The sequence below is a fragment of the Tetrao urogallus genome (assembly GCF_951394365.1).
Source record: "Tetrao urogallus genome assembly, chromosome: 1".
Classification (NCBI taxonomy): domain Eukaryota; kingdom Metazoa; phylum Chordata; class Aves; order Galliformes; family Phasianidae; genus Tetrao; species Tetrao urogallus.
Window position 1 is genome coordinate 4,032,982 of NC_136813.1, and position 25,085 is coordinate 4,058,066.

Sequence of the window (25,085 nt, forward strand, 5' to 3'; positions counted from 1 at the left end):
AAGTTTTAAATAAGAATTAAGGGAATGCACCCTTCCCACTTAGAATCAACACTGAATCCATTAATAAAAGATGTCTGGCTTGAATGTGCTCCTTAGCACTGCAGACCTTGCAGAAGTGCTAACCACTCGCAAAGCAGAAATTGCCATCAAATGGAATAACTCGATTTTAATACTCCTCAGTTTTACACCTATCCCACTTGTCACATCTGGCAACTCAAGCAAAATCAAGTGTGTTTCTTTTATATTCCCTTCTTTTCCAGCAGAATTTTCTGTGCCTCTTTTTCAATAGTGGATGCACCATTGTGTATTTCTCCTATTCCAACATTTTTAATGTCAGGTTGCAAATCTTAGTCAGGTTGAAGCAGCAAATGTTCTTTCGTGGAGATTCTATGGGAAGTTTTTAACGCCCACCTGAATGAATTGATCTTCACAAGAATAGCTCTGAAGTGAGATCTTGTATCTTTACAACCTTTATTTTAAGGCTGCAATTAGATCACCTGCATTTCTTTTTCCCTGAACTATAAAGCTGACACTATCCAAAGATGCACAGCACAATCCAAAACAAAAAAAACCCCATACACATAGTGCAAACAACTCTTCCTGACTTTGAAGATGATGATAAATAAGACGTGGGTTATAGTTAACATCACCATGCATCTAAAGCAGCAGTGAAAGATAACACAACAGGGCATTGCAGGAGTGGAAATTAATAGCCCATCTTGGATTAATTTTGTTTCTCATCCCTGATAATTACTGTTTTGTGTACAGGTACAGTACAAACAACCAAATACCTTTTCTTGGCCATGTCAGGCAAAACATATATGTAACATTCTTTAGTGCAGCTACACTGAGATGCACTTTGGGGATGTGTCAGTGCTTTGTACAGCACCGTGTGTGTGCATGTGGAGAGGAACAAGGGGTAATGCCATGAAGTGACTGGGGCTGAAATGTTCCAGCGAGTCATTAACTCACTGTAGGTCCGACAAGGGAAAGTTTCCTTTGACAGATCCCTGCTGGCAGCATCCTGAGCTCCACATTGCTCAACTAGCACCTGGCAAGCTGTGCCTGCAGCAGCTGCCCTGCCTGGTTCCTTAACAAGAGCCCAGTGTAACTGAGGCTCACACAAAGCCCTGTGATCCCCACCTCTGTTACAGGACAAACCTTGGAAGAGATTCCCGTGACTTGGCTGAAATGAGGCTGAAAGCTCACTGTGACAGCATCTCCCCGTGTGCCAGAGACACGTTTTATGATTTCTTAGCTTTGTTGAGATCACTTGCAGATCAGCAACAGAACTGACACTTCAGAATGGATGGAAGAGTGTATTTGCTGTCTTTAGCCAGGTCAACCTCCAGAATCAGGGATTCCTAAAAATACTTTACTAGCTTTGGTCCAGCTCCTGCTGCAGACACAGGGACCGATGCCATCGACTCTGACTCCATTTAAACAACTGCTAAAGTAAATGAGATTGCTCCAATTTAAGAGGAGCATGTGCAAGTGAAGGATAAGGCCCATGCTTTCCAAATATCATTGGGTATAGGGAGTTAAAAAGGGTTTTTTCACACTGTATCAATGATACATAATCAGATGTTATGGGAATCCACTTCAAAATTGAAAACTGAAGAGCTGGATGCAATTTAAACTGTAGAATTGTCATTGAGGGACTGGCACTAAGCATGCTTGTGTGCTTTTGGAACTACAGGAGCCAGATTTAACAGAAAAAAATCCACATATTCAGGCACTGCTCTGTAACATTAAAATGACAGCGCTGGGTTGTGATGATGATCCCTTTCAAGCAGCATCCGGAAATGTTAAGTCTTACAAGCATCTACTGTACATAAAATATATTATGGATGACACTATGGCCCTTTTCAAAATGGATTTCACCATTTTGTAGACTAAGGGTAAAATGAAGTAAACGAGACCCAGAATTACAGAGTGTGCTGTGTGCAGTAATTTGGGGAATATGGGAAAGAACCAAAAATGGACCTGGAAGCTCTTCTGTAGGTAGCAGATTGAGCTCATAATGTAAAGGCTTTGCTAGAACAGATTGTTGAGCTTCTGCATTTTATCTAAGATAGGATGGAAAACATTGAAAAATCACTATGAATCAAAAGAACAAATGGTAACAGTTGCAAAGCAGAACTTAATCTGGGATCAGAAGGGAAACACTAAAGCAGTAAAAGAAAGAAACTTGGTGGGGTAACAAACTGCTTTGTACTTTAAGTTGAATAAAAGCCTTACTATTGGGGTATATAGCCCCAATTATATAGCTCAATTTTTAGAATTAAGCATTAATAATGTCTCCTATTGTCCTTAAGTGGGATGTAAGCACACATTCATAAGTATATTACACATTCATAGCTGAACAGCTAGATAGCTAAGAGTTTTGGAGAGCTGCTTTAAATGGGGTTTGCTACATTTCATCAAAGAATCACAGAGAGACTGTGCTAAAGTTAGCTGACAATACATGGAAAGACACTTTATGAACACATCACAGTCCTATAGTGGTTTTAGTATCACAGCATTGTGTCTGTAGCAAGTAACACTGCTCTTTTCTGAAAGAAGCTGTGTTTGAAGAGAGCTCAGACGAATGGAGACCTGAAAAGTCAGAGAGTTCTGACTGCAATCAAATGAATGACTGTTTTGGCTTCATAATATGTTTTCCAGCCCTAACTTTAATTTAAATCAAATGTCCATCTTTCTTGCTGTTCGTGAAATGTAACCGCAACACATGCTTAAGTATAGGAAAATTGCAAGTGCCTAACTACATCAAATCGTGCTCCCATCTCATCTGGAATCTCCATCAGGCAGAGGATAATACCTTCTGTTTCAGAAGAAAGAATCTATTCTCCTTCACTAATTCATTTAGAAACTGTTCCACAGATCTAGCCAAGCAGTTGCTGGGCATGGAGAGCTGGACGACCAAACAGGTCATTTCTATTGCTGTATTCCTAAATCCACCTCCCAGGCAGTGCAAGCAGTGTCAGAGACTTTACAGAGCTATGCTATCAGGGCTGGCATCTACCAGGTACTGAATGTGCAAGTGAAGCATTTAGAGAGCAGCATACCTCATGGTATTATCTCTGCCATAAGCATCTCTCTCTAAACTGCCCCTCCAAGGCAGGGCTTCGTGCCATCCAGAAGCCACAATGACTGTCAACAGAAGGGACGATCCTAAAATGAACAATTTAATTTCAAAGTGCTGTCTCTCCACGACCTCCTGGAACAACAAATTTGCAGGTCAGTGGCAAGCTGCTTAAAGAGGCCTTTCATTTCTGTGGCTCCAGTGGTGCCATTCCTGCCGGTTTAATGCTACAGTCCCAATCTGCCACCGCTTTTCCCTTTGGTGTTCTCACCCCACCAGACGAGCTGCTGGAGAGCAACCAGGATTTGCATAAGCCGTGTGTGTGCGCAACTTTGATGTGCATTGTTGCTGCTGCCTTGGTGTGTGCCTTTGAATATTTGAAAAGGTGGCAACAAGTCAATCAAAAGCCAGTTAATTCAAATGAAAACCGGCTTCTGGTGCTTAATACACCCTGTTATACTTTGCTTGTCATTATCTCTCAGGACCAGTGACTCAGCCCTGTAAAAGCTTTGGAACGATCACAGCAGTGACACATGATAGCAGCCGTTCAGCTTCTGTGGACTTCTACTTATGCCTCCTCCCCTCTTGAAAAGGCCCAGTAAGATAACTGAGCCTCAGACTACCTCAGTCATTCTTAAAGTAATGGAAACTCTGGCTTTTAGCCTTAAACAAATGATATAGGAAGTGTTTTAGATGAGTTTAAAAAGAAAAAAAACGGTTTGGCTGCAGCAAAGAATTCCAGAAACAACCAAATGGCTCACTGTTTCATGTAGCCCTGCTTCTCTCAGGTGGTCACCCCACGTGTGTCTGAGCATCTGTCACACAGAAAGTGGTGGCAGCAGAGCTGTGGACACCTCCAGCTCCACACGTTGTTCAGATAGGCAGGACATGTGATGGGTAGTTTTAAAGATTTAAACACAGGACTGTGACGTGTCTGATGCTGTGAAGAGCATTCTCAAATCACAGAATTATAGGATGGCTTGAGTTGAAAGTGACCTCAAATATCTTCTAGTTTCAACCCCACTGTCCTGGGCAGGGTTGCCAAACACAAAGTCAGGCACTAGGTCAGGTTGCCCAGGGCTCCATCCAACCTGAAGTCCTAGGCATTAATCTGGTGTATTTCCATTAACTAATCAGTGCACAAAAAAAAAACAAAAAAAGAGTAAATGCCCAGTGCTGTCATTGGACCAACGAGGGGCTGGGATCTTCTCCAAAGAGATCTCCAAAAGCCCCCAGACATGGTGCCAGGCATTCTGCTCTGCATACCCCTGTTGGAGCATAGGGAACCAGATGGACCCAGTAGTATCTCCAACCTCAGCCACTCTGTGATGCTGTAATCATTCCGTGATCCTGTGAGCTGATCCAAAGCCCATTCACTTAAATGGAAGTCTCTTCAATGACCTCAGTTTTGGAGAATATAAATGGTCATTACAATTCTGTGGTTATCTTAACTAACAAGAGCAAGGGGAAATAGTGTTCCTATACAGGTCATCCCGTCCTACTCAGGACCTGTTGTACATCACCACTCAGATGGTCCCCAGGGCAACACAAGGAGCAGAATACTGCTTAAATTTGCTTAAATGAGGAAAAGTATTTGTAATAAAATGCAACTACACAAAAACAGGGGAAAAGAAAACTAGAGGAAAAACAACCGCTTGCTTTGCAAACAGATCAGGTTTGGTAAATAACAGTGTGGTTTTTATCAGAGTGCTGAAAGCCTCAGCTTAACTTAATGAAAGCACAAACATTTTGACTCCACAATTCTTCTTTGGGCTAGGTGATACAATTCTCATCTGCAACTTGACAGGATGTAAAAAATAATTACAAATGAAAAGGTTATTCATAATTTTTAAATGAGTTAATTAGTAAACCCCACCAGAGTCACTCATTACAGTAATTAATAATTGATTATACTTGAAATTAAACACAATTTTTCATCAAAATCTAATTAAATATCTGCCTTTTTGCTTGTTGATTAGAACACTGGGTCTGGTAGAGACAATCTTTGTTAAATATGTTTATGCTGAGCTGAACCATCAAATTTGATTTTTAATAATTGATAGTTCCTTTAGAAATTAGCAATTATGACCCACAATTACAGCAGTTCAACCTGATCAACGCTGCTGGCACCTTCCCAGTCAGCCACAGAGCCTGGCAGGTGCTGCAGAATTCACCTGAATGGAGATAACAGGATGGGAGAGCACTCAATGGACCTACCTGTCCACCATCTCCACTGTGATCCTAAAAAAGAAGCCCGATCTTTTCAGAACTTTGAAAGGGTTTTGTGCAGGAGAATACCAAGCACAAAGCCACCAAAGTCTTCTTCGTCTATCAAATGGCACATCAGAACTAACAGGCTCTGCTATCCTGAGTTATAATGATACTCCTCTGACACACTGAGATAATGTCCACATTCAGGGCATAAGGAGAATACCAGACAAATGAGAAAGGCAAGTCCAAACGTACGTAGCAAATGATGAAAATTGACTGCATATTCCATCAAACTAACTGCTGATTTAATGTTGGTTAATTAATCATTCCTGCTCCTCTTACAGGAGGCATGAAAGTGACCAAAGTATGATACAAGGCAGAAGTGGAGAAATATCAGTCATTAAAGACGTGCACATGAAAGGAGCACAGTAAAAGCAATCCTTTGTGGTGGTGCTAATTATACTGCTGTGAAATGAAAGTAAAAATCTTTCGATCCAGGCTAAGATTTGTAATTCTAACTGCAACCCTTTATAGATCATTAGCGTACAGGACTTCACTGTGAAATCAAAAGGACTCATTTTGCCACGAGACATCAGCATTCTTACCTATGACCACATCTGTACATATCTGACAACTACAGTTTGCACCGCTGACAGCTTAAAATGGGAGGGTAGGAGTGGACCTTTCTAAGACATTTATAATATAAATATCAAGCCTGGCTGAGGAAAACTAATGTTAACACCTCAAATTTACAGAGGGCAAAATACAATTTTTGCTTTTAACATTGAAGTTATTTTGGAAGGAGCACTGACAACCTTTATAAACCAAAGACAGTCAGATCATGCACAGCTGAAGAAGAAAACAGTGTTGCTCTACAGAATTAGCAGATTTTCTCCGATCTGCAGTAGTCGAGGAAGGCTTCATTGGATTACAACTGAGACTCAGTCCTTCCCTATTCCTTCAGGTTTACACTGTGAATTTCCAAACAGTTGCTTAAGTGGATGTGCTATGAAAGGCATTTTTCTGTCCAGACTTTGGTTCTGACCCTGCTACCATTAATCCATGGCAAAGAATTCCCACTGACCTGGATGCAGTCGTGATTAGGACACGCACCTTACTGCTGGCTTTAATTCGGATTGGCTGAATGCTTTGGGAACATCTGGTGGGTTTGTCTCACTCTAGCACAGAATGGGAGCACAACACCTGACTTATGCTCTGCTAGACTCTTCTGCATGTGTTAGGCTAAGTACTGTTCCCTACCATACTATCCTCATCCAACAGAGGCCTTATTTCCTCATTATTGCGTACCATCAGCTTAAACCTCTTGTTCCCAAACATTAGCATTGTGGGTGACGTTGAAGAAAAAGGCAAGAAGAAAAAAAAAAAAAGAAAGAAAACAGAAATAAACTTACCTATGAAATATGCCAGCAGGATCACCAGCGTGACCGAGATGACAATGGCACTCAGGGCAGCACATTTCCAGTTACAGTACTTATAGGGTTTCTTCAGGTTAAAGGCAGGCCTAGAGAAGGTACTTCTGGGAAGGGGCCTAGGGGGAGGTGAGTACACAGTGCTGGACGTCAAGGGATATCCCGGCGACGTTGTACAAAAAAGGGGAGAAGTGCCTCCAGGTTTAAATAGGAAGTGCCTGGGGGAAAAAAGACCAACAGCAAGTGATTCCACCCAACAGTCAACACAAAGAGGGACGTGAGGTGAGAGGATGGCGACGGCTGCCGGGCTGAGGGCAGCAGTTCCACACAATGCTGGCTAAAGACACGGATGGCATGCATGAAAGAGAAGAATAAAATTCAAATCAAACACAAAAAAAGTCACAGTGCCAACAATGCCACAGAGAACTCGTCAAGGGCAGGAGTCCCTTCTGTGGGAAAGCTGGCATTAGAGTGAAATGGAGACCTCAAGCAGAGCTACGACAGACTGGTGGCCTGCTCAGCTCCCAGGGACGTGTCCAACTGAAAGGGAGCATGAGTTGAGTTAAAGAAGGGAGAGTGTTCCCCAGTTCATTGATTGATCACTGCATGAGAGCGTTTTTGATACTGCATTGCTGAATGGAGATGAGGGAGGAGAGCTTAAGCCATTCCACAGCACCCAAATTGTCACAAGGGAAATGTTGACGCTGTCTCCATGTTGCAAATTTAAAGGGGATGGGCAAGGGGATGGCTGAAAACACCAAACTAGAGTTCAAGCCTTGTGTAAAGGCAGTGGGGGCAGGCACCTGCTTCCAGAAAGTGGTTCAGAGCATTTCAGTTTGGTGCCTACTTTAACAAGTGTGAATTACTGTCAATGGCAGCAGCGTTTCCTGTCCAGTGACACAATGGGAGGCATCGCGTTTTGCTCTTTTTTATGACTGCAGCCTGAGAGCCAGCCTATCAGGACCTTGAGACTTTCTGTGAGACTTATGACAAAGCAAACAGAAACTACTGTGGTCCATGAGCTCCTGAAATGAAGTGTCCCAATGGGAGCTCGCTTATGGGAATCCTAAATGAGAAATCTAACTCTGGTGGGACATCATGAAGTAGAAGGCATTCCAGTTCTGGGATCTAAATGTGACCAACAGATCTGACCATGATCTCATCATGCTGATGTCACATAAAGATGTCACATGTGAGGACTGAGGATCAGTCCCCATGCAGTTTGCACCTTCTGCCATGGTTTGTAGGGCCAAACTTGCAGCCAGCACAAATCCAGTCATGGATCCATGGGAGTCAGTCAAGCCAGTGGATGTGATTCTTTTTTTTTTCCCCTGGAAGTCACTTATGCAGTCACAGGGGAAATGACATGCAAAAACATCACCATGCAGAAAAGCCACTGATTCATGCAAGATAAGGTGACATATAACTCTCTGAAGTAGATGTTTGTACTATTACAGCCCTGGTTTTATAGGTACTCAAAGCATGATTGCTGACCGTTAGAGAAAGATCAATTATTTCTACTAACGGTCCAGATCAAAACACTCATTTTTACAAGGACTCAGATACTCTTCTGTGTTTCAGAAAGTATCTGTTTAGACAGATGCATCTGGTCTAGGCAAAGAGGTACCTACAGCGTTCAAGAACACCAATTAGGTCTTTGGTTAAGTATGGCCACCAATTTACAACTGCCAACGTAACAGTGACATTTTTGGCACTGTCATGTTAAAAGCTGTTTATAACTTCAAAGTTAAGTATTAAAAGTTAAGTAGAAATGCCAGAAAGGGTGTTTAAATCAATCGAAGGGTTGTTTTGATACTACTAGTAGACACTGAACCTTTTGTAAGATAAGGTACCAGTTTAACAATGGAATATCAGGCTGCTAGCACAATAATGATTTAAGATCATTTCCAAAATGAAATTATTCTGAATTTGCATGGGATTCAAAATTGCTGTAGGTACTTCTTACTAATGAAATGACTTTTTCAAAGCAAGAGGAAATAAACAAATGGAATGCGGTGGCTCATTAGCATATTAATGAAACTACCATTAATACGTACAGGACACATTGCTTCAGAACCTCATTTTTTCAAAGCCATTTTTGAAGAGGCCAGCAATGGTGTTGCCCTTAAACATCACTGATATGACCAAATGCTTTCATGCAAGGATCATAACAACTGTACAGTAAACAGGAAGACCACATAAGTGTCACATACCCATCATTGTAAGCACCGTCATGTCGGGAGGAGGTGAGAATGTCCATCTCAATGAGGTTGTCCTGCAATGTCTCTAGGAATGTCTGCTTTGCTATGTTTCTACATACATATGGAAACATGAATGAAGCCAGTGAGTCATGCATATATGAAGTGTGATCTTATAAACCACAATGGTTATAGTGCAGTTGTGCATGGAATTAGAATGAAGAGCCATATATTTATATGTATAAAATGCTACACATATACATATACAGCCTTAAGAATGTTTCCTTCTCTTTATATGCACCATATATATGCATTTACACACATATAAACACACACACCCATGTGCATGTATAAAAAGAGTTGAAGCCTTTGTTCATTTCACATTATTTATTGCCAGTGACACATGAAAACTTCTGAAGTGCTGGATTAAAAAATAGATGTCAGTCCAGCACAGCTGTAACCTTGTTATACTCCTGTTACTGTGAAAAGGCACATCACAGCATCTCTCTCATTGTGGCCGACAACTGGAAGTACAACATCCTCATGGATCTCAAATGAACCTGTGCTACGTTTTTGCTGGTTTGCTTGTTTCGGTTTTGGATTTGACAACTTTTTAATTGCTAACTGATTAATTTGTCCACTTTGGAACAGTGAGAGCTTGATATTTAGAAGTTTCATTTTGAAATCTCTATTTTAACTTCTGAACTTCTTGCTCAGTATGAATATTCCAAACAAAAAAGTTTATCAGCGATAAACAGGTTGAAGTTGAAAAAAGGTTTTACTGGAACCCAAATTCCAATAGCAGAGTTTTGGCTATAATCTGGATAATACAGGCCATAGGCAAGATACACAGGGCCTGAATATTAAAAAGCCTGCATTTGATTTTGCACACAATAGCAATATTTTGCAGTATTTGGCCTTCCCAGCATGTACTTTGATGAGTCACTTTTTGACCTACATATGCTAAACTGTTTTATGCATTTTGAGGAGAATAGCAGGAACATAAAGAATTAAGTTAAAGGCACAGCTGGGAACAGATTTTGTATTTCTCACCTTTGGTCTTGGTTCTCAAAATCTGACAAAAGTACATTCTTCCCATCTTTTTTAAAACCAAAAACCAGTCCTGATTTTGCCCATGCCTTTTTTCAGCATCAAAATTCTAAGTCTGAACATGAATAAATTCCCTGGCCAAAACTAGCAAAAGGAACATAACAGCACTGTGGCACTTTCTCACTTATGCAGGATTAAGCGCTTACAGGATATAAGTGACATGATGTGAACTCAAACGAGAACTCTTCTGTCAAAGAAACTGGATTCAGGTAACACACTATACCAAGGGAAACCAGCCCTGTCACATTATACAAACCTTGATACTGTCTCTTATGAAATGTCCTGAACCTTCATTTCCATTTCTACTTCCTCCTCCTTCCTACTGCTAATGCCAGTACTTGCTTAGTTCAACTCACTGCTTTTGAAGGCCTCCGGGCTTCTTTGCCAGCACAGATCTACTCCTTAATCTGAATGCAAGTAAAGTCACTCCTATTCACAGCTTTGGAGCAAAGTGGATCGACATGCACGAGCTGTGTGCCATAGCATTTGAGACATCAATCCATCCCCAAGTGTTTGCTGCTTCCTCACATTCCCTAGGAATGCAGGAAAGGTTGGATGTTGAATTCAATGCAAAAAGAAGCAGCGTATGTGCATGCACCAAGCATTTAATGGGTAAGGGGCAAGGCATCTAGCAACGCTGATCAATGGAAGTTCATCAGTAGTTAAAATCCATGTTAGGTTGGTTCCATGAATTTCACTTGTGTCAAAAGAGCAGGAGAGGAGTGAGTGGGTTGCATCATCTTATAATGTGCACATGTGAAAAAGAGAGGTGATTGGTCACTGATGCGACTAATGCAGGACTGTCCTCGCTGAAGGCTGGGCAGATTCTCCTCCCTTGGAGATTACTTGTGAAAAGCTGTCTGTTTACAAACCACTCTCCCTTCTCACTGTGAGTTGAGTAGTAAAATCTGACCTTACACAATTATCACATGAAATTTTCTGGGAATGGAAGTCTCCTGCAAGTTGCAGGTTTGTCAACCAGACGTCCATCTAGTTGGCATTTATTTGCTCCCTGCAAGGTCAAATGTAGAGGAACAGAAAGGATGCCTAAGAAGAAGGAAGAGCGAGGAATAAATATTGGGAGGACTGACTTACCTGTCAGGAGTGACTGCTGAGCAAAGATCTTCCCATCACAACCTTGATAATATATTGCTTTTAAAGCAACAAAAAAGGGAGCAGACAGGAAAAGAATGAGGAAGAAGGAAAAACAGAGGAAAGGAAGTGAAAGGAAATGAAAAAAGAGGAGGGGGAGAAGAGGAGAAGCTCTTCGTCTTGCAACATATAGAGTTTTTGTATATGGGATATGCTTGTCATGGCAGTCATACTCGTGTGACATATCTCTGCTTGCCTTTGTGTTACATGTTGGAAATTTCCAGGCAGTGACAAACCACTCAAACTTTCCAGTTCTGAATGCTGCTTACAGTCCCCAACAGTTAAAGTCAAACCTCCTCAAACCCTAGGGTGCTTAAAAATCTAGAACTGTAGGCACGTTTCACAGCCTGTGACAATCTCTGTTTAAGAGACGGAGCTTTTCCTTCATGTTTGCTCAGTGTTGACCAATATGAAATTTAAAAAGAAGGAATATTCAAAAGAAATACAATTCCATTTTTGACATGAGATTACAGTAATCTCCTATTGCTATACTTCAAAGGCCTTAATTCTTGGATTAATGTCTCTTGGTCAGGATTTATTTTTTACATATTGGACATTTTATTCTGTTAAGTGGAAGTCATTTCTTTGGTTCTAAAAGTCTTTGCAGTGGGGAAAGTTGACTCCATGGAACAGGTGAAACTGGGCTGGCAAACTGGGAAAGTTTGCCAAACAGATCTGAAGCCTTTTACATCTACAGAATTCTACCAAAGGAAATGGAAGTTCCCTGCACGCTTGAAGAGCAGATTATCAGAGTGGAGATTTGTCACAGATTTGCCAATCATCTACGCAGTGCACTGCGACAAAATCATAGGTTACTCTATTTTTTTTTTAATGTTTGTTCAGTGAGGGAAAAAAGCCTGTCAGTCATGTTCTGTCAGTGCGCATGTTGGCTGTTTGGCGTGCTTTTCCAACACGTTCACTGTCTTCTAGAACACTGGGCAACACTGTGCCATCCCATGCTCAGTGTCAGAAACCACATCAGTCTTCAAAGCATCTGTTATCTAATTAATAAAATGATTAAACTCTGGGTCAGCTACAAATACGAGTGATTCGTGAGGCATTCTCACCATTAAATGATGCAGATCGAACTCCTCAAGTAAGTAGATGTAAGAAGTGCAGTTGAACTGACAGTAACAATGTGACAACCCAACCTGCAGAAAGAACTGTGTACTTCATCCCCAATGATTTTGTGGGGAAAAATGAGGCCTGTCTTTAAGCAAACACTCATTTACAGTTTAATAGAAACAATTAAATACTAGCCAAGTACACTGCAAACTACTGTACTAATTATAATCTGGTACAGTTCCCTCTTCATCTCACTCTTTGATCATTACCAAAATTGGGCAACTGGATGCAGGACGTTTTCAGGTAAGAGCTTAAACTCTGGCACTCCTCCAGAGATATTCCTTCTCAGTTCTTAGGTGTTGTGTTCTGAGACACTGCGGTCAGAGATGAGGATGCCCTGGCACTCTTCAAACAGGATAATGTCTCTTCTCTGAAGAAACTGTCACTTCTGGTTTAGGAAAATGCAGTGTTCCAGAATTACAGACCACTACTTACGTAAGGGTTCTTGGACTGGCCCCTAAGTGTTCTATAATGCAATAGTTTTTTTAAACAAAACAATACATAGAAGTCAGTGCTTGTGCCTATATGCTCAAGAATTAGGAAGACGATTTAATTACTGAAACTGTTGCCAAATCACACTTGCAGTACTTGCTTATAATTTTGTCTTAATCTTTCGGAGCCAGCTTCTTAGTTGGGTATTTTAAATTAAGCAGTCTCAGAGAAATTAATTATCCTTAAATGCCATAAAATGTTAGACTGAGGTCTGTTTTGGAAGTTTCAGGGAGCCAGCAGACACAGCTACTTCTCTAAGAGACCGACAGATATTAATTTTTAAAACCTATTTTTAATGCAGAAGCTGGCAAAACTGGGTACATTTTGTCTCAGGATACAGACACAGATTTCAATGAGATTCCCAGAGGCAGTGAAGCAACAAATTTGGCCCCTGGCTCAGTTTTCAGTCAGTAAATCTTTTTTGCTGTCTAAAATCTTTCTGGTTGGTTTGAGAAGGCAAGACTAACAAGGGGAAAAAGGCAGCTAAGTCAGCGCACCATGTTTGGCCTGGAAGATTTCTTTTTAGACTGAAAAAAGACACCGTGCACAGGAGCTCATAGCTCCAGCATCTCCAATGGCTTTTCATCAACAAAGGAAACAGTGAAGCAAAACCTGTGGAGAACGTGAAAACAGAGTTTCAAGAGGGTCGACTCAAAGATGCACTCCCAGGCAGGTGGGAAGACTGAGGCTGAGGAAGTAGAACTCCCTTTTCCAGAATCTACATGTTTGGACAAAAAAGCCTGTAAATTAAGTTATGAACCAGAAAACTCAGTGCAACCTTGCCACACCCTTGATATGTCGCAAAGATGGAAAATTAGAAGTTAAATGAAAACATCATTAATTGACTGATGCTCTGCTGTCTGGTACTGGACGCTTGTTGGAACAATGCTGTAGGACAGCAGAATGCAGCAGCTGAGCTCTCCTCATTAGGTAAATTAAGATCAGCCTTTCTGAAAGGTGTACTACAAAAGCATCTGCTTGACAGCTAGAAGAAGGCTGTCTTTTCAATGTGTTGACTAATTTCAGTTTCTTAAGTAGGATATTAATTTATCCTACCACATATAGGATGAGAAGGCATTATATGGAAAGTAAAAAGAAAAGAAAAAAGAAAAAAGAAAAAAAAATCAAAACCATTTAAATCTGTGATCCTAACTCTGATTTTAAATGAGGAAAATAGCCTTACAAGCAGTTATTAAAAGACAGTATTTTCAGTTTATGAAAAAAGAGCAATGTTCTCTTCTCCTAGTCCAAATAAAAAGACATGAAGAAGGATAAACACAGCTCAAAATACATCATCCAAACACCTGCTCACAAACTGATCAGCTACCTACACAGAGGTATAGACGTTTCATCACATCCTTAGCACACGCAATCTGTTGTAAAGTACTGAAGAGAATGGCCCACCTGGTTTCCAGCGGGATGTTGCTGTTCAGTAACCAGTTGTCCTGAGCGTGGGCTGGTTCTTGAGTGCTGGCTGGTTGTTCCCCTGACAGAGAGTGGTCCGTGGGAGCTGGGCTTGGATTGCTGCGTGGAGTGAAGTTCCCTCTGTTCAGGGAATTGATGGAGGCTGCGTGATGTTGGTTAGGGGTGTGAGCATGTGATATTGGAGGTGGTGGAGTTCGGAGTCGTGAATGATTTTGAAGATTTGGAGGATGATCTAAAAGAGAAGTGAAATCTTGTTAAGGTTCAGGATGTCAGTAGTTCCGTGCTACACTCATTCCTGTGCAGGCACTTTCAAAGTGTACGACGGCTTGGATGCCACATATCTTAAACTAACATGTGCTTGTTCCAGGTGTCCTAATGACACGTGCACTGACCCACTAGCTGACTAGAGAAATATTTTGGTTTCATGCAAGAAAGTTATGAATGCTTAAAGGACTGCAATAAGGCCATCCTGACAGCCAGGCTAACTCCAACTCACAATTGCAGCTTGCAAACTGTGGTCTATCTGTGACACTGATTTGTGATAAAGCGTGAAAAATACAACCAGCCTAGAGAAATAACACTTAAGAACAATTTTCTGATAGATATACAGCTCCCAGTGAAGCTTGTTCTGCCTGTGTTCCTCAAGAAGTTTCAACAGTTAAGCCAACAGGAAGACTGAGAACACATTTAGTCATAGACTGAGTTCAGAGAAAGCCATAAAACTGTGTCAGGATTACACAATTTAACAAAATGCAGTAGTCTGTATTGTTAGAGATGTACTCACACTGAGTAAAAAATGCATGTGGCGTAAAAACTGAGGTGTCAGGAAAATAAAGCAAAGCATTACGAAGAAAGATGTAAAGAAAGGTGATGTAGCTGTTTTCAGTAAAACTCCAGATATCATTGTTTGTCAGCCAAGAGTTTGAGGGAGGTAGATTGAAGAAGGCAAACAGGAAAAGACCAACATAGTGCTGATTATCTTGGTGTTTTTAGTTTGTATCTAACTACTTTCACATGTTCGATGGAACTTAAGGGAGACTGGAAGTTCAAAATACTGATACGGGCTCCATTAAACATTCCTCTTTGATTTTAGTAGACTTCAGCTTGCAAGTTGTTAATCCACAAGAGTTATCTGATGTCTTACCTGAAAAACAAAGGTATCAATCTAATACTTCCCAACTAGACTTTAGTATCATGAAAAACTAACACTCATTTACTCTCTAATCAGAGAGCTCAGGAATCAGTGTACAGTGTCATAAGTTACAGTGAATGGTGACAAAATTACCAGGACATTTAATGACACTTTTGTCATTTGGATTAGGACCTGGATTCAGGCAAAGAACAAGGGAAGCTTTTACAAATCCCTGCCTCTTGGATGTTTAGACACAAGATTAAATTTAAAGATGTTTCCCATCCTTTCCTTGGTCACCCTATGTTAACTCAAACAATCTCATTAATAATTGTAGTTAATTATTCCAAAATTGTAGGGTGGTTGAGGTGATGTAGCAAAACAGTGGGAAATATTAGTTATGAAGGTGCCTGTTGTCTGCTTAGAATCATTAAGACTGGAAAAGACCACTAAGATCACCAAGTCCAACCCAACCCATCATGCCCACTGCCCACATCCCTCAGTGCCACATCTCCATGGTTCTGGAACACCTCCATGGATAGTGACTCCACTCCACCACCTTCCTAACTGTATCTACATGTAGAATATGCATCTCTGTTTGGCCTTTTTAAGTTGGACATTGGAACTGGGTTATATATTACATAAGAATTAGTGCTTTTAGGGTTCATTTTACCTTATAATCTGAAGAAGGTTAAGTTCACATTAAAAGTACTGTTGTCTCTACTATACTTTAATGCAACAGACAATAATCAGCTCAAAAAGAAGTCTGTGCCATTAATTTGCATTTGGGTAGATAATTTCTCCCCAGGAATCTCAGGTCCAACTCCCCATAGTACACCCAGAATTAAAAATGCTATTCTGGACTCCATTGTAAGGCCAACTCTTGTTGAACAAGCTAATGGGAAGGGTGAGTAGCAACCATGGCTGCTATAGATGAGGAATGCCAGAACCAAAGCAGATTCCATCAGTTCTGCAGCACCATCTGAGTGGAGACATCCAGCTGCCCTTGCACTGGACATTATTTGGAACTACTGATTAAATGAAACTTAATGAGCAGAGAGACAGTAAAAACAACAGGGGAAGATTACAGATTTTCAGTTTCTAGGACTGTTCATCCATCTATCCATTCCCAAGAATTTAATTCATCCCAGAAAAAAAAAGCCTCAAAGTCTAAAAAGGAGCAGCATCCCAAAGTTTCCCAAGTTGAGCTATCCATGTTTCTGTTACAGACAATACCTGAGATGAACCCTCTGAGAAAACAAGAGAGGCAAACAGGTGAACTTCTGACTAAGTGTCAGGTATTCTGGGATGTCCTCCTCCTAGCATTTGTCTTTTCCTCCAGAAGCCCCACTCTCAGACTGCGCCAGAGCCTGCCACCAAAGACCAGTTATGTAAATTCCAATTTACTCACTATTACTGCAGACACATTGCAGATGCTATTATGGATAATGCTTTTGAATCAACTAAAATGTGTCATTTTCGTGCTCTATTTGCATACCCTCCGTGATTTCATTGCTAAGTAAAGACAGCACATTTATCCTACTCTGGCCCGTGTGATTTTTCGTATGATTTTATTGCTTATATTTCTTTTCCTGACATGTAGGTAGCTTTTCCTCCCAGAATGTTCTTAATTTTATTCATGTACAAATTCTGAACACTTTCGTCACGTCTGAACATTGCTGCATTTAATATACCTTGACTGGGATTAGCAGCTATCTCCCTTGCCTTATGATCCTTTATTTTCCTCTTCTCAAGTGGAGGAACATTAGAAAAAAAGGTGCAGGTGAAAGCACAAGCTATAAAATCTTCCTACTGACAATTACTGCAGCTCTGCAGGATTTTCTTGATGCAACAAAACTACTGAGGGTCTTACCCTCTGTGGTAACAGAAGTCCTAGAGGATTTGCAAAAGATATGGAAACCCATGAAGTGAATTCGTTCTTGATTTCCCAAAACTGCAACTGTCCCTTTATTTGAATATGCTCTCTTTAACTTCTTCCACAATTTCTGAGTGATGGTGAAGTGTGGACGTTTGGCCCCATGGGAAGCAGAACCTTAATGCTGGCAGCAGTGGCTCTCTTACATTTTGTATGTGCCTGTATCTTAAACACTGGGCAGACACTCAGATTGTCCTGCTGCATGTTATATACAAACACTCTGTAGTTACAGCTACTTAGGCAGAACTGAATTTTTACAGATCCCTTTACATAGGAGGGACAGAGGGGAAGTCACAGTGAGCTTTCTGCATTTAAAAGCAAACCACTGTTGGGACAAATAATTGCAGAAATTCAGAGGACTTTTTAGAGGAGCCAGACCTTGTGGCCTCTGCACACAATATATTACATTTCTCACAACATTTTAAAATCAGTTATGAGATGGCTAACTATGATTTCTTGGAGGTTATTCTGCTTTACTCATGAACATTTTCCTCCTTGCTGAAGGTTTCCAAAAAAAAAACCCCTTGGATTTTATCAGTTCCTCTTTTCAGAAGGACCAGGTAAGCTAACAGAGCACTGAGGAATAACAAAACACCCCAGAAAATAACAGTCTTCAAATTTCTAACTGTTCCCAGAGTCTATGGAACACAGCCTACGAAGCGATTCTGGACTTGAAGGGACAGCAGAAGAGATCTTAGGATCATGGAATCACGAAGGTTGGAAAAGACCACTGAGATCATCTAATCCAACCATCAACCCATCACCAGCACGCCCACTGTCCATCAGCAGCACAGGAGTTCCCACAGCCTTGGATGCCAGGTGCCAGTGACGTAGGATCCCAGTGCTGAAGTTCAGTATTTCTAGAAGATAGCTAGGCACTGTGGAAGTCTAAATAGCTTAGAGTTTCATTCATATCCCTGTAAGGTTAGTTTTCTCTAATGGCTCTTCAAAGTGTGTCTCATATGAAATATGTCAGCATTCAAATGTAACACTGAAATCCTGACTGCGAAAAAACACCCAAAAAAATCAAGTTGCTCTTGTGTTGCTTTTTTGTTTGTTTCTTGACATTAAAATGCCATTGACTAACACTGGCTTGGTAACCACAGATGAAGCAGGACTGAAAGATAATTCAGTTAATGAAGCTTGTACTTGGCAAATATTAGAGAGAAATGTGTGAATGAAGAAGTGAATAAATGTGAACCATAAAAAGATTGCCAGTGAGGAGCTAATATGACAAAATTTGAATAAAAGCTCTGAATTTCTCGTTCCTTTTCTTTTCCCTATTCTTCAATGAGCAATGCTGTGAAATTAGTCTATGTAACGATTACACTTTTTGATTCATTAGGTTTTGGGATGGTGTTCAGGACAAATGTGCTAACCTCAAAGTTAAAAATGCACTCACTCATCTTTTTTTTATTATTGTTTTCCCAGCTTGCTCGGTGCCTCCACACATTTGTCATTCATATGTCTGCTGTATTCTGATGGCCTGATGCCTGACCAGTGTCTGGGTTAGACAGAGGAAATATTTCTCCTTACTCGCTGTGGATAAAAACAGGCAGGATGAATCACTTGTTCCTCCCTTGAACTCAGACTGCACAGTAGTAGCTGTGATGACTACCGTGGCAGCGTGACTTTGGACAGCAGTGCTCGTACCCACGCAGAAATCCCTCACTGCAGAGGAAATAATCTGTTCAAAAGTAATTCACTTCTGCATTTGACAGCCAGGAAAGCTAAGAGCCTTGCTCTGGCTCCAGGACCTCAACCAGCTGCACATGAGGGCTCACAACCCTCACACCATCAGCCAGCTGAAAATACCCCCGCAGACTCTCTGTTCCTTTGGGTGCCATTGGTGATGGGAACTAGGGGGCTTCCACTTGTTAAGCAGATGGACCTCCTGACATCAGGTGGGCTATAAAAGAACAAAGCAGGTCTTCTCCAGCACCTTTTAGGGGGCACTGAGAGTTTAAACAGCAATTTGTAGGAAACTCCCTCCTCTAAGAAACATCTGACGCCAGGCTCTGTATAGACTGGGACAGTCTATAAATAAAGCCACCAAAATGGAGACAGAGGTGAATCAGGTCGTCAGTATCCAGATGATGGAGCTGCATGTAGATGTCAGTTTTCCCTCCCTAACATTTAAAAGCCGCAATCAGTGGTGCAATTCAAAGGTCTCTTAGATTCTGAATGACTGAATTTCTCCTTAAGATGAATATCCACCGAATTGATCTTCAGACTGGCTTCTCCCACCATCGAGATACCATCAAGTACCTTGCTGTGAAATCTATCTTTTGCTCTGACAACATGTTGCACTGCTGGTTTTCAAAATACTAAGCAACAAAATGAATCATAAAAGCAAACAGGGAAGCGATGGATAATCTCCATGAAGTAGCTAAACAACAGTTGGAAAGCTACCTTTATTTTTTTTCTCTGTTTTATTTTAAGTAACAGCACAAAAGGGAGCTGCTATTCCACCAAGGACTCCAACCAGAGAAAAGCCCAGTCTTCACCTTGAGCTGAAAATCAGCTATACATATGTACTGGTTCTCCAAGCTGGGCTTTTTACTTTTTAAAAAGTAACACTTTTTAAAAGGTCCATGTCACTGTCGAAGCCGAATCGGATCATTGCCGTGGCTCACAGCTTCAGTAACTTCATTTATTCAAGTTACCTTCATCAAAAATCAGGCCCACCTAATGTGATATGTGCACATGTAGAACGAGTTGAAGCTTCTCTCTAACAGCACGGATAAACACTTTGCTGCTTTTGCAGCTTATAGAAAACAACAGGTGCACAAAATCAAGTCCAAACAAGCCATCTTCTCAGTATTTTTCCCATCTAATGTGTACAGTACATGCAAACTTTCCTCTCAAGTGCCAAAGTGCCTTTGCAAAAGCAAAATATTGACTTTTGGGGTTTAAATCAATTTTGTACTTGATGCTAGGCTGTCAAGCTTTGGCTCTACACAGTCAACGAGAGCTCTGGGTGGTTGTTCTTTCATTAGTATGCATCTGATTGAATTGTACACCCTGCAAGTAATGCTTTTTAAAAGGTCCATGTCACTGTCAAAGGATGCTTTGCTGACTTTTAACCCATGGTGTCCATTATCGAAGTTAATAAAAGGACACTAAAAACAAGGCAGAAGCTTCCTATTCAGACTCTGACAGTTTATGAAGAATCATTACCTTAAACAGGGCAAGGTAAAAAAAACAAAACAAAACCAAGAGAATGCCTGGCAGAGTGTAAATGAGTTAGTTAGAATTGGATAACATGTTTAAGTTCTTAAATAAATTACTTGTAACATGAGAAAGTACCTTCTACAGTGCACATCTAAGTAAATTTGCTTGCAGCTCTGGATACCTTGGATGGTTTTGCTGCTGGAATTACAAAAAAGGAGCAGCTCTGTCAACACTGATACTATAATGTGGATGCAGTGGCAAATTTTGGAGGCTCAAACCACACAACTGCAAGCATTTATAAGGGCATGTAGTGACAAGACAAGGGAAAATGGCTTTAAACTGGGAGAGAATAGTTTTAGACCAGATATTAGGACGAAATTCTTTACATTAAAGGGTGGTGAGACACTGGCACAGGTTGCCCAGAAATGTGGATGCCCCTCCCCACAAGCATTCAAGGCCAGGCAGGATGGGGCTGTGAGCAACCTGGTCTAGAGAGAGGTGTCCCTGCCTACAGCAGGGAGGTGAAACTAGATGATCTTCAAGGTCCCTTCCAAAACAAACCATTCTGTGATTCCACGATTCTGGTCTAGGCATACAAGCTGCTACAAGGCAGCATACAAGCATACAAGGCAAGAAAATCCATTGGCTTGAATGAGAGAGTGTGTGTTCCCTGAACCTGAGCTGCTCCACTTGTCAAATTACAGCCAACAAATGCTTCTAATCAGCTGTGCCTGTAACCAGAACCCACCGTGCAGCTGGGAACTTGCTGCTCCCTCTTTCTGAAAGAATTGATGCAGAAGGTATTTCTGAATATGTGTACCTTTATTGAAGTGTATTCAGTTCCCCGTGCTTTTTATGTGTAAGTGTATGCTACATAAACCCTAAAACTCATCTGCAGTCAGTGAGGGTACTGACTGTGTACTCTGTGACTGGGGATTAGGCGATGCTTCTGCCACCTGGATGATTATCCTCACCAGGCTCCGTTCAGTGGCATCCAACTCATGCAGGCTCAGCACAAGCAGCTGGGTGCCACCCCACCTATGTGGAAGCCCTGGAGGAATAGAAATAACTCTCAGATTTGCTGCCCCCCACTGCACATTTAAGAAACGTGACTGTTATTCCATGTAAGGTTATTCTTCTTGAAAGAAGCTATGCATATTTCTCTGATGTTTTCCGACTTCAGGCACGGAGGAGCTACTTGTACAAGGGGGTTCATCAGCTTTCTCTGTCTCTGTTGTGTGACTTCCATACAGATGGAGACAAACATATAAATAAAGAGAAAACCACACAGTTCAGCCTTGTCCAACCAGACATGATTACATTGGCAAGTTTCTGAAGAATTTGCATGAAGCAGTTCCCAGAACTACAGTGCATCAGCAAAGAGTGTCTTTGGTTGCAGTAATAGCAAAGAAACACAAGATTTTGCTGGTACAGCTCTGTCAAATAGTTTTGTTTTTTTTTGTCATATGCCTACATTGGAAAAGCTTTGACATACAGACTTGATCTTTGCTTGGTTTTTTTTCCTAAAATTAAAAGAAATAAGCAGCCTCTCTTTTGCTCACGCCCTTCAGAATCTATGATTCTAAACTGCTGTGACTTAGCTACACATCTAAAGGGACTGACAGATCCCAGCTCCATCAGCAAAGCTGACTATTTATAGCAGCTGAGGAAATTGTCTGTTTTATATAATTTTTACAATGTTGGCACTGGCAAGTGGCTCATGATCAAAAACCGTCCTGTTGCAAATCCAAAGTGATACAGCTCACATCCAGTTCAACTGCATGACAGAGCCAGGTGCTCACTCCCATGGTCAGGGTGAGAGATTAATATGCTGCAAATCACGTTAAGAATTTACTGTAAGGTTAGCTTGGGTTTGGAGTTAGAAGGGGCATGCAATGCCCAGAGCTGCCGGTTGCTGCACAGCACAGACATCCAAGGGAGGGTTTTGTCCCTTTCTCTTTCGGTTGTACACATCCTGGGCTTGTGAATGAATCAGACTATGGAAACACAGTGCCATTATCTCGCGGCAAAGCGCTTATGGAATGTGACACGATGCGGTGTAGCACAATGCCAACAAGCACTAATGCTTTTAATTATTTACTCTAGAGAAAGAAAGGGGGAAATTTCATGTTGGCTGCAGCTGAAATAAACTGCTTTATGTCTTCGGTGGAGAGTTTTTCATGCCTTTGGATCGACTTCTCTGCACGTGCTGCCAGTTGGGTGGCAGAGGCAGCAAGCAGAAGCACTGAGCAGTACAGAGCCCACTTGCCACTTTGTTTTGTTACCCTCCCTCTGCATCTGTCTCCCTTTTAACTCTATTTTGCTGCCTTTAAAGTTGTAACGATGCCATTTCTGCTAAATACCTCCAAAGTCCAGCATCAGCTGGTGACAATTCTGACAGCTGTGGCAGACTTGATGCCTGTCACTGTGATTAATACCTCCCCCCGCCCCATCCACTGCATGCACAAAAGCTGACTGATTCCCTTTGGTGAAAAACCATGGGTGCAGTTAAGTGTAAAATCTCCGCACAGGTGGAGAACCTTATTCCCTTTGGCACAGGAATCTGATTTGTGAGAGCTGGGCTCCATGACCTTTCCCTTCAGGTTCTATTTGACATTCTCTGAAGCACGACAGCAGAAGGCTGCGCTCCAAATAATTCTGAAACAGACATAAAACTTTTATATTTTTATTAACACTTGAAGAGGCCACTAAAAGAAAATCAAAACTATGAATCTGTCAAGACACCCCGGTAATGCTGCACTTTGTTCACAAAGCTACCATGACAGAAGGGCAGTGTAGTTTATTGGTGGGTATGTTTGTCTGTTCATAACACTTCTGTCCCCTAAATAACTCAGCACCAATTAACACAGTCCCTCTGGCAACACACTTCTGAGAGGAAGTATTTCTGATGGCCAGCCTCACTTATCAGATTCTTTTTGTTTTTCTTATGCATTTGCAATATAAACCACAGAATCATGTCATTGAATCATGGAATCACAGAATGGCCTGGGTTGAAAAGGACCACAATGATCATCCAGTTCCAACCCTCTGCTATGTGCAGGGTTGCCAACCAGCAGCCCAGGCTGCCCAGAGCCACATCCAGCCTGGCCTTGAATGCCTCCAGGGATGGGGCATCCACAACCTCCTTGGGCAACCTGTTCCAGTGTATCACCACCCTCTGCATGACAAACTTCCTCCTAAAATATAACCTAAACCTCCCATCTCAGTTTAAAACCATTCCCCCTGTTCTATCACTATCCACTCTCACAAACAGCAGTTCCCCCTCCTGTTCATATGCTCCCTTCAAGTATTGGAAGGCCACAATGAGGTCTCCCGGCAGCTTTCTCTTCTCCAAGCTAAACAAGCCCAGTTCCCTCAACCTTTCCTCACAGCAGAGCTGCTCCAGCCCTCTGCTCATCTCAGTGCCCTCCTCTGGACCCGCTCCAAGAGCTCCATGTCCTTCCTGTGCTGGGGACCCCAGGCCTGGACGCAGCGCTGCAGATGGGGCCTCACAAGAGCTGAGCAGAGGGGGGCAATCACCTCCTCTCCCTAGTCTAGCCACCTCTAGCCATCTCTGTATGTAACTAATAAAAATCAACATTAAATACGCATTAGTAGGTCATGAAGACATTTATACATAGAATCATAGAATCATAGAATCATAGAATCATAAAATGGTTTGGGTTGGAAGGGACACCAAGAATCATCAGGTTCCAACCCCCCTGCCACATCAGGGCCACCAACCTCCAGATGTGGTACCAGACCAGGCTGCCTAGAGCTCCATCCAACCTGGTTTTGAACACCCTATAAAAATTCTAATATTATTATCATTATCCTTTCACTCTCCATGTACCTTTGTATCTATACTATATTACAAGGACTGTATCTATGCTATACTAAAAGGACAGAGCAGCCATGTTATACTTAAAAACTTTTCTTAATTCTTGTTCTTTACTTTGTTAGTCACATACCAGGAGGCGTTGCCTTTGCTGGAATCATATATTAAAGCGATGCTCACCAACTTTCATCTCAGAGAATGGGTTAATTTTAAATGACTACATAAAAAGCTTGCTGGGAGAACAGAAAGACTCCCCTAGCTTTGCTGTAAGAATTTGCCAAAAAAAAAAAAAAAAAAAAAAAAAAAAAAAAAAAAAGTGAATCATCCATCGAAAGCTTCGGCTGGAAGGGACCTAAAGATCATGGAGTTCCAACCCCTCTATGACAGGCGGGGTTGGCTCCCAGCATTTCAGGCAGACAGGGAATTGCTCTTTGTTACATTGGTACTCATTTTGGCTTTCTTCAGTATAGGTGAAACAAAAGAAAACACTGTATCCAGTTCTAAAGCAGTTGTCAAATGCACAAGTTAACAACTGGAAGAGACATATTTCTTTCTGTCATCCAACTTTGTAGACATACGTCTATGAACTGCCCCCAGTGACACTGTCCCTGGATCAGTTAGCTCTAAATAGTTCAACGGGGAGATTTTCAGATGCACAAGCAGAAATTAGGTGACATCTCTCATCTACATCCGTGGCACTGCGCACTCACATGTGGTTATGATGAATTCCAATATTTTAAGGGAACATATCAACAGTATGGGGAATGGCTGTTTGTGAGG

The 25,085-nt window shown here is 41.5% G+C and overlaps 1 protein-coding gene across 1 annotated transcript in view; it reads right to left on the minus strand.

Moving 5' to 3' along the window:
- The window catches only part of TENM4 (teneurin transmembrane protein 4), a gene marked incomplete at both ends in the record, with an annotated part of 343,507 nt that overhangs the window by 197,848 nt on the left and 120,574 nt on the right, over positions 1-25,085 (minus strand). Inside the window, 3 exon segments of the mRNA XM_079539492.1 lie at positions 6,709-6,944; positions 8,940-9,038; positions 14,208-14,460. Of these exon segments, the coding sequence (XP_079395618.1) occupies positions 6,709-6,944; positions 8,940-9,038; positions 14,208-14,460 (588 nt within the window).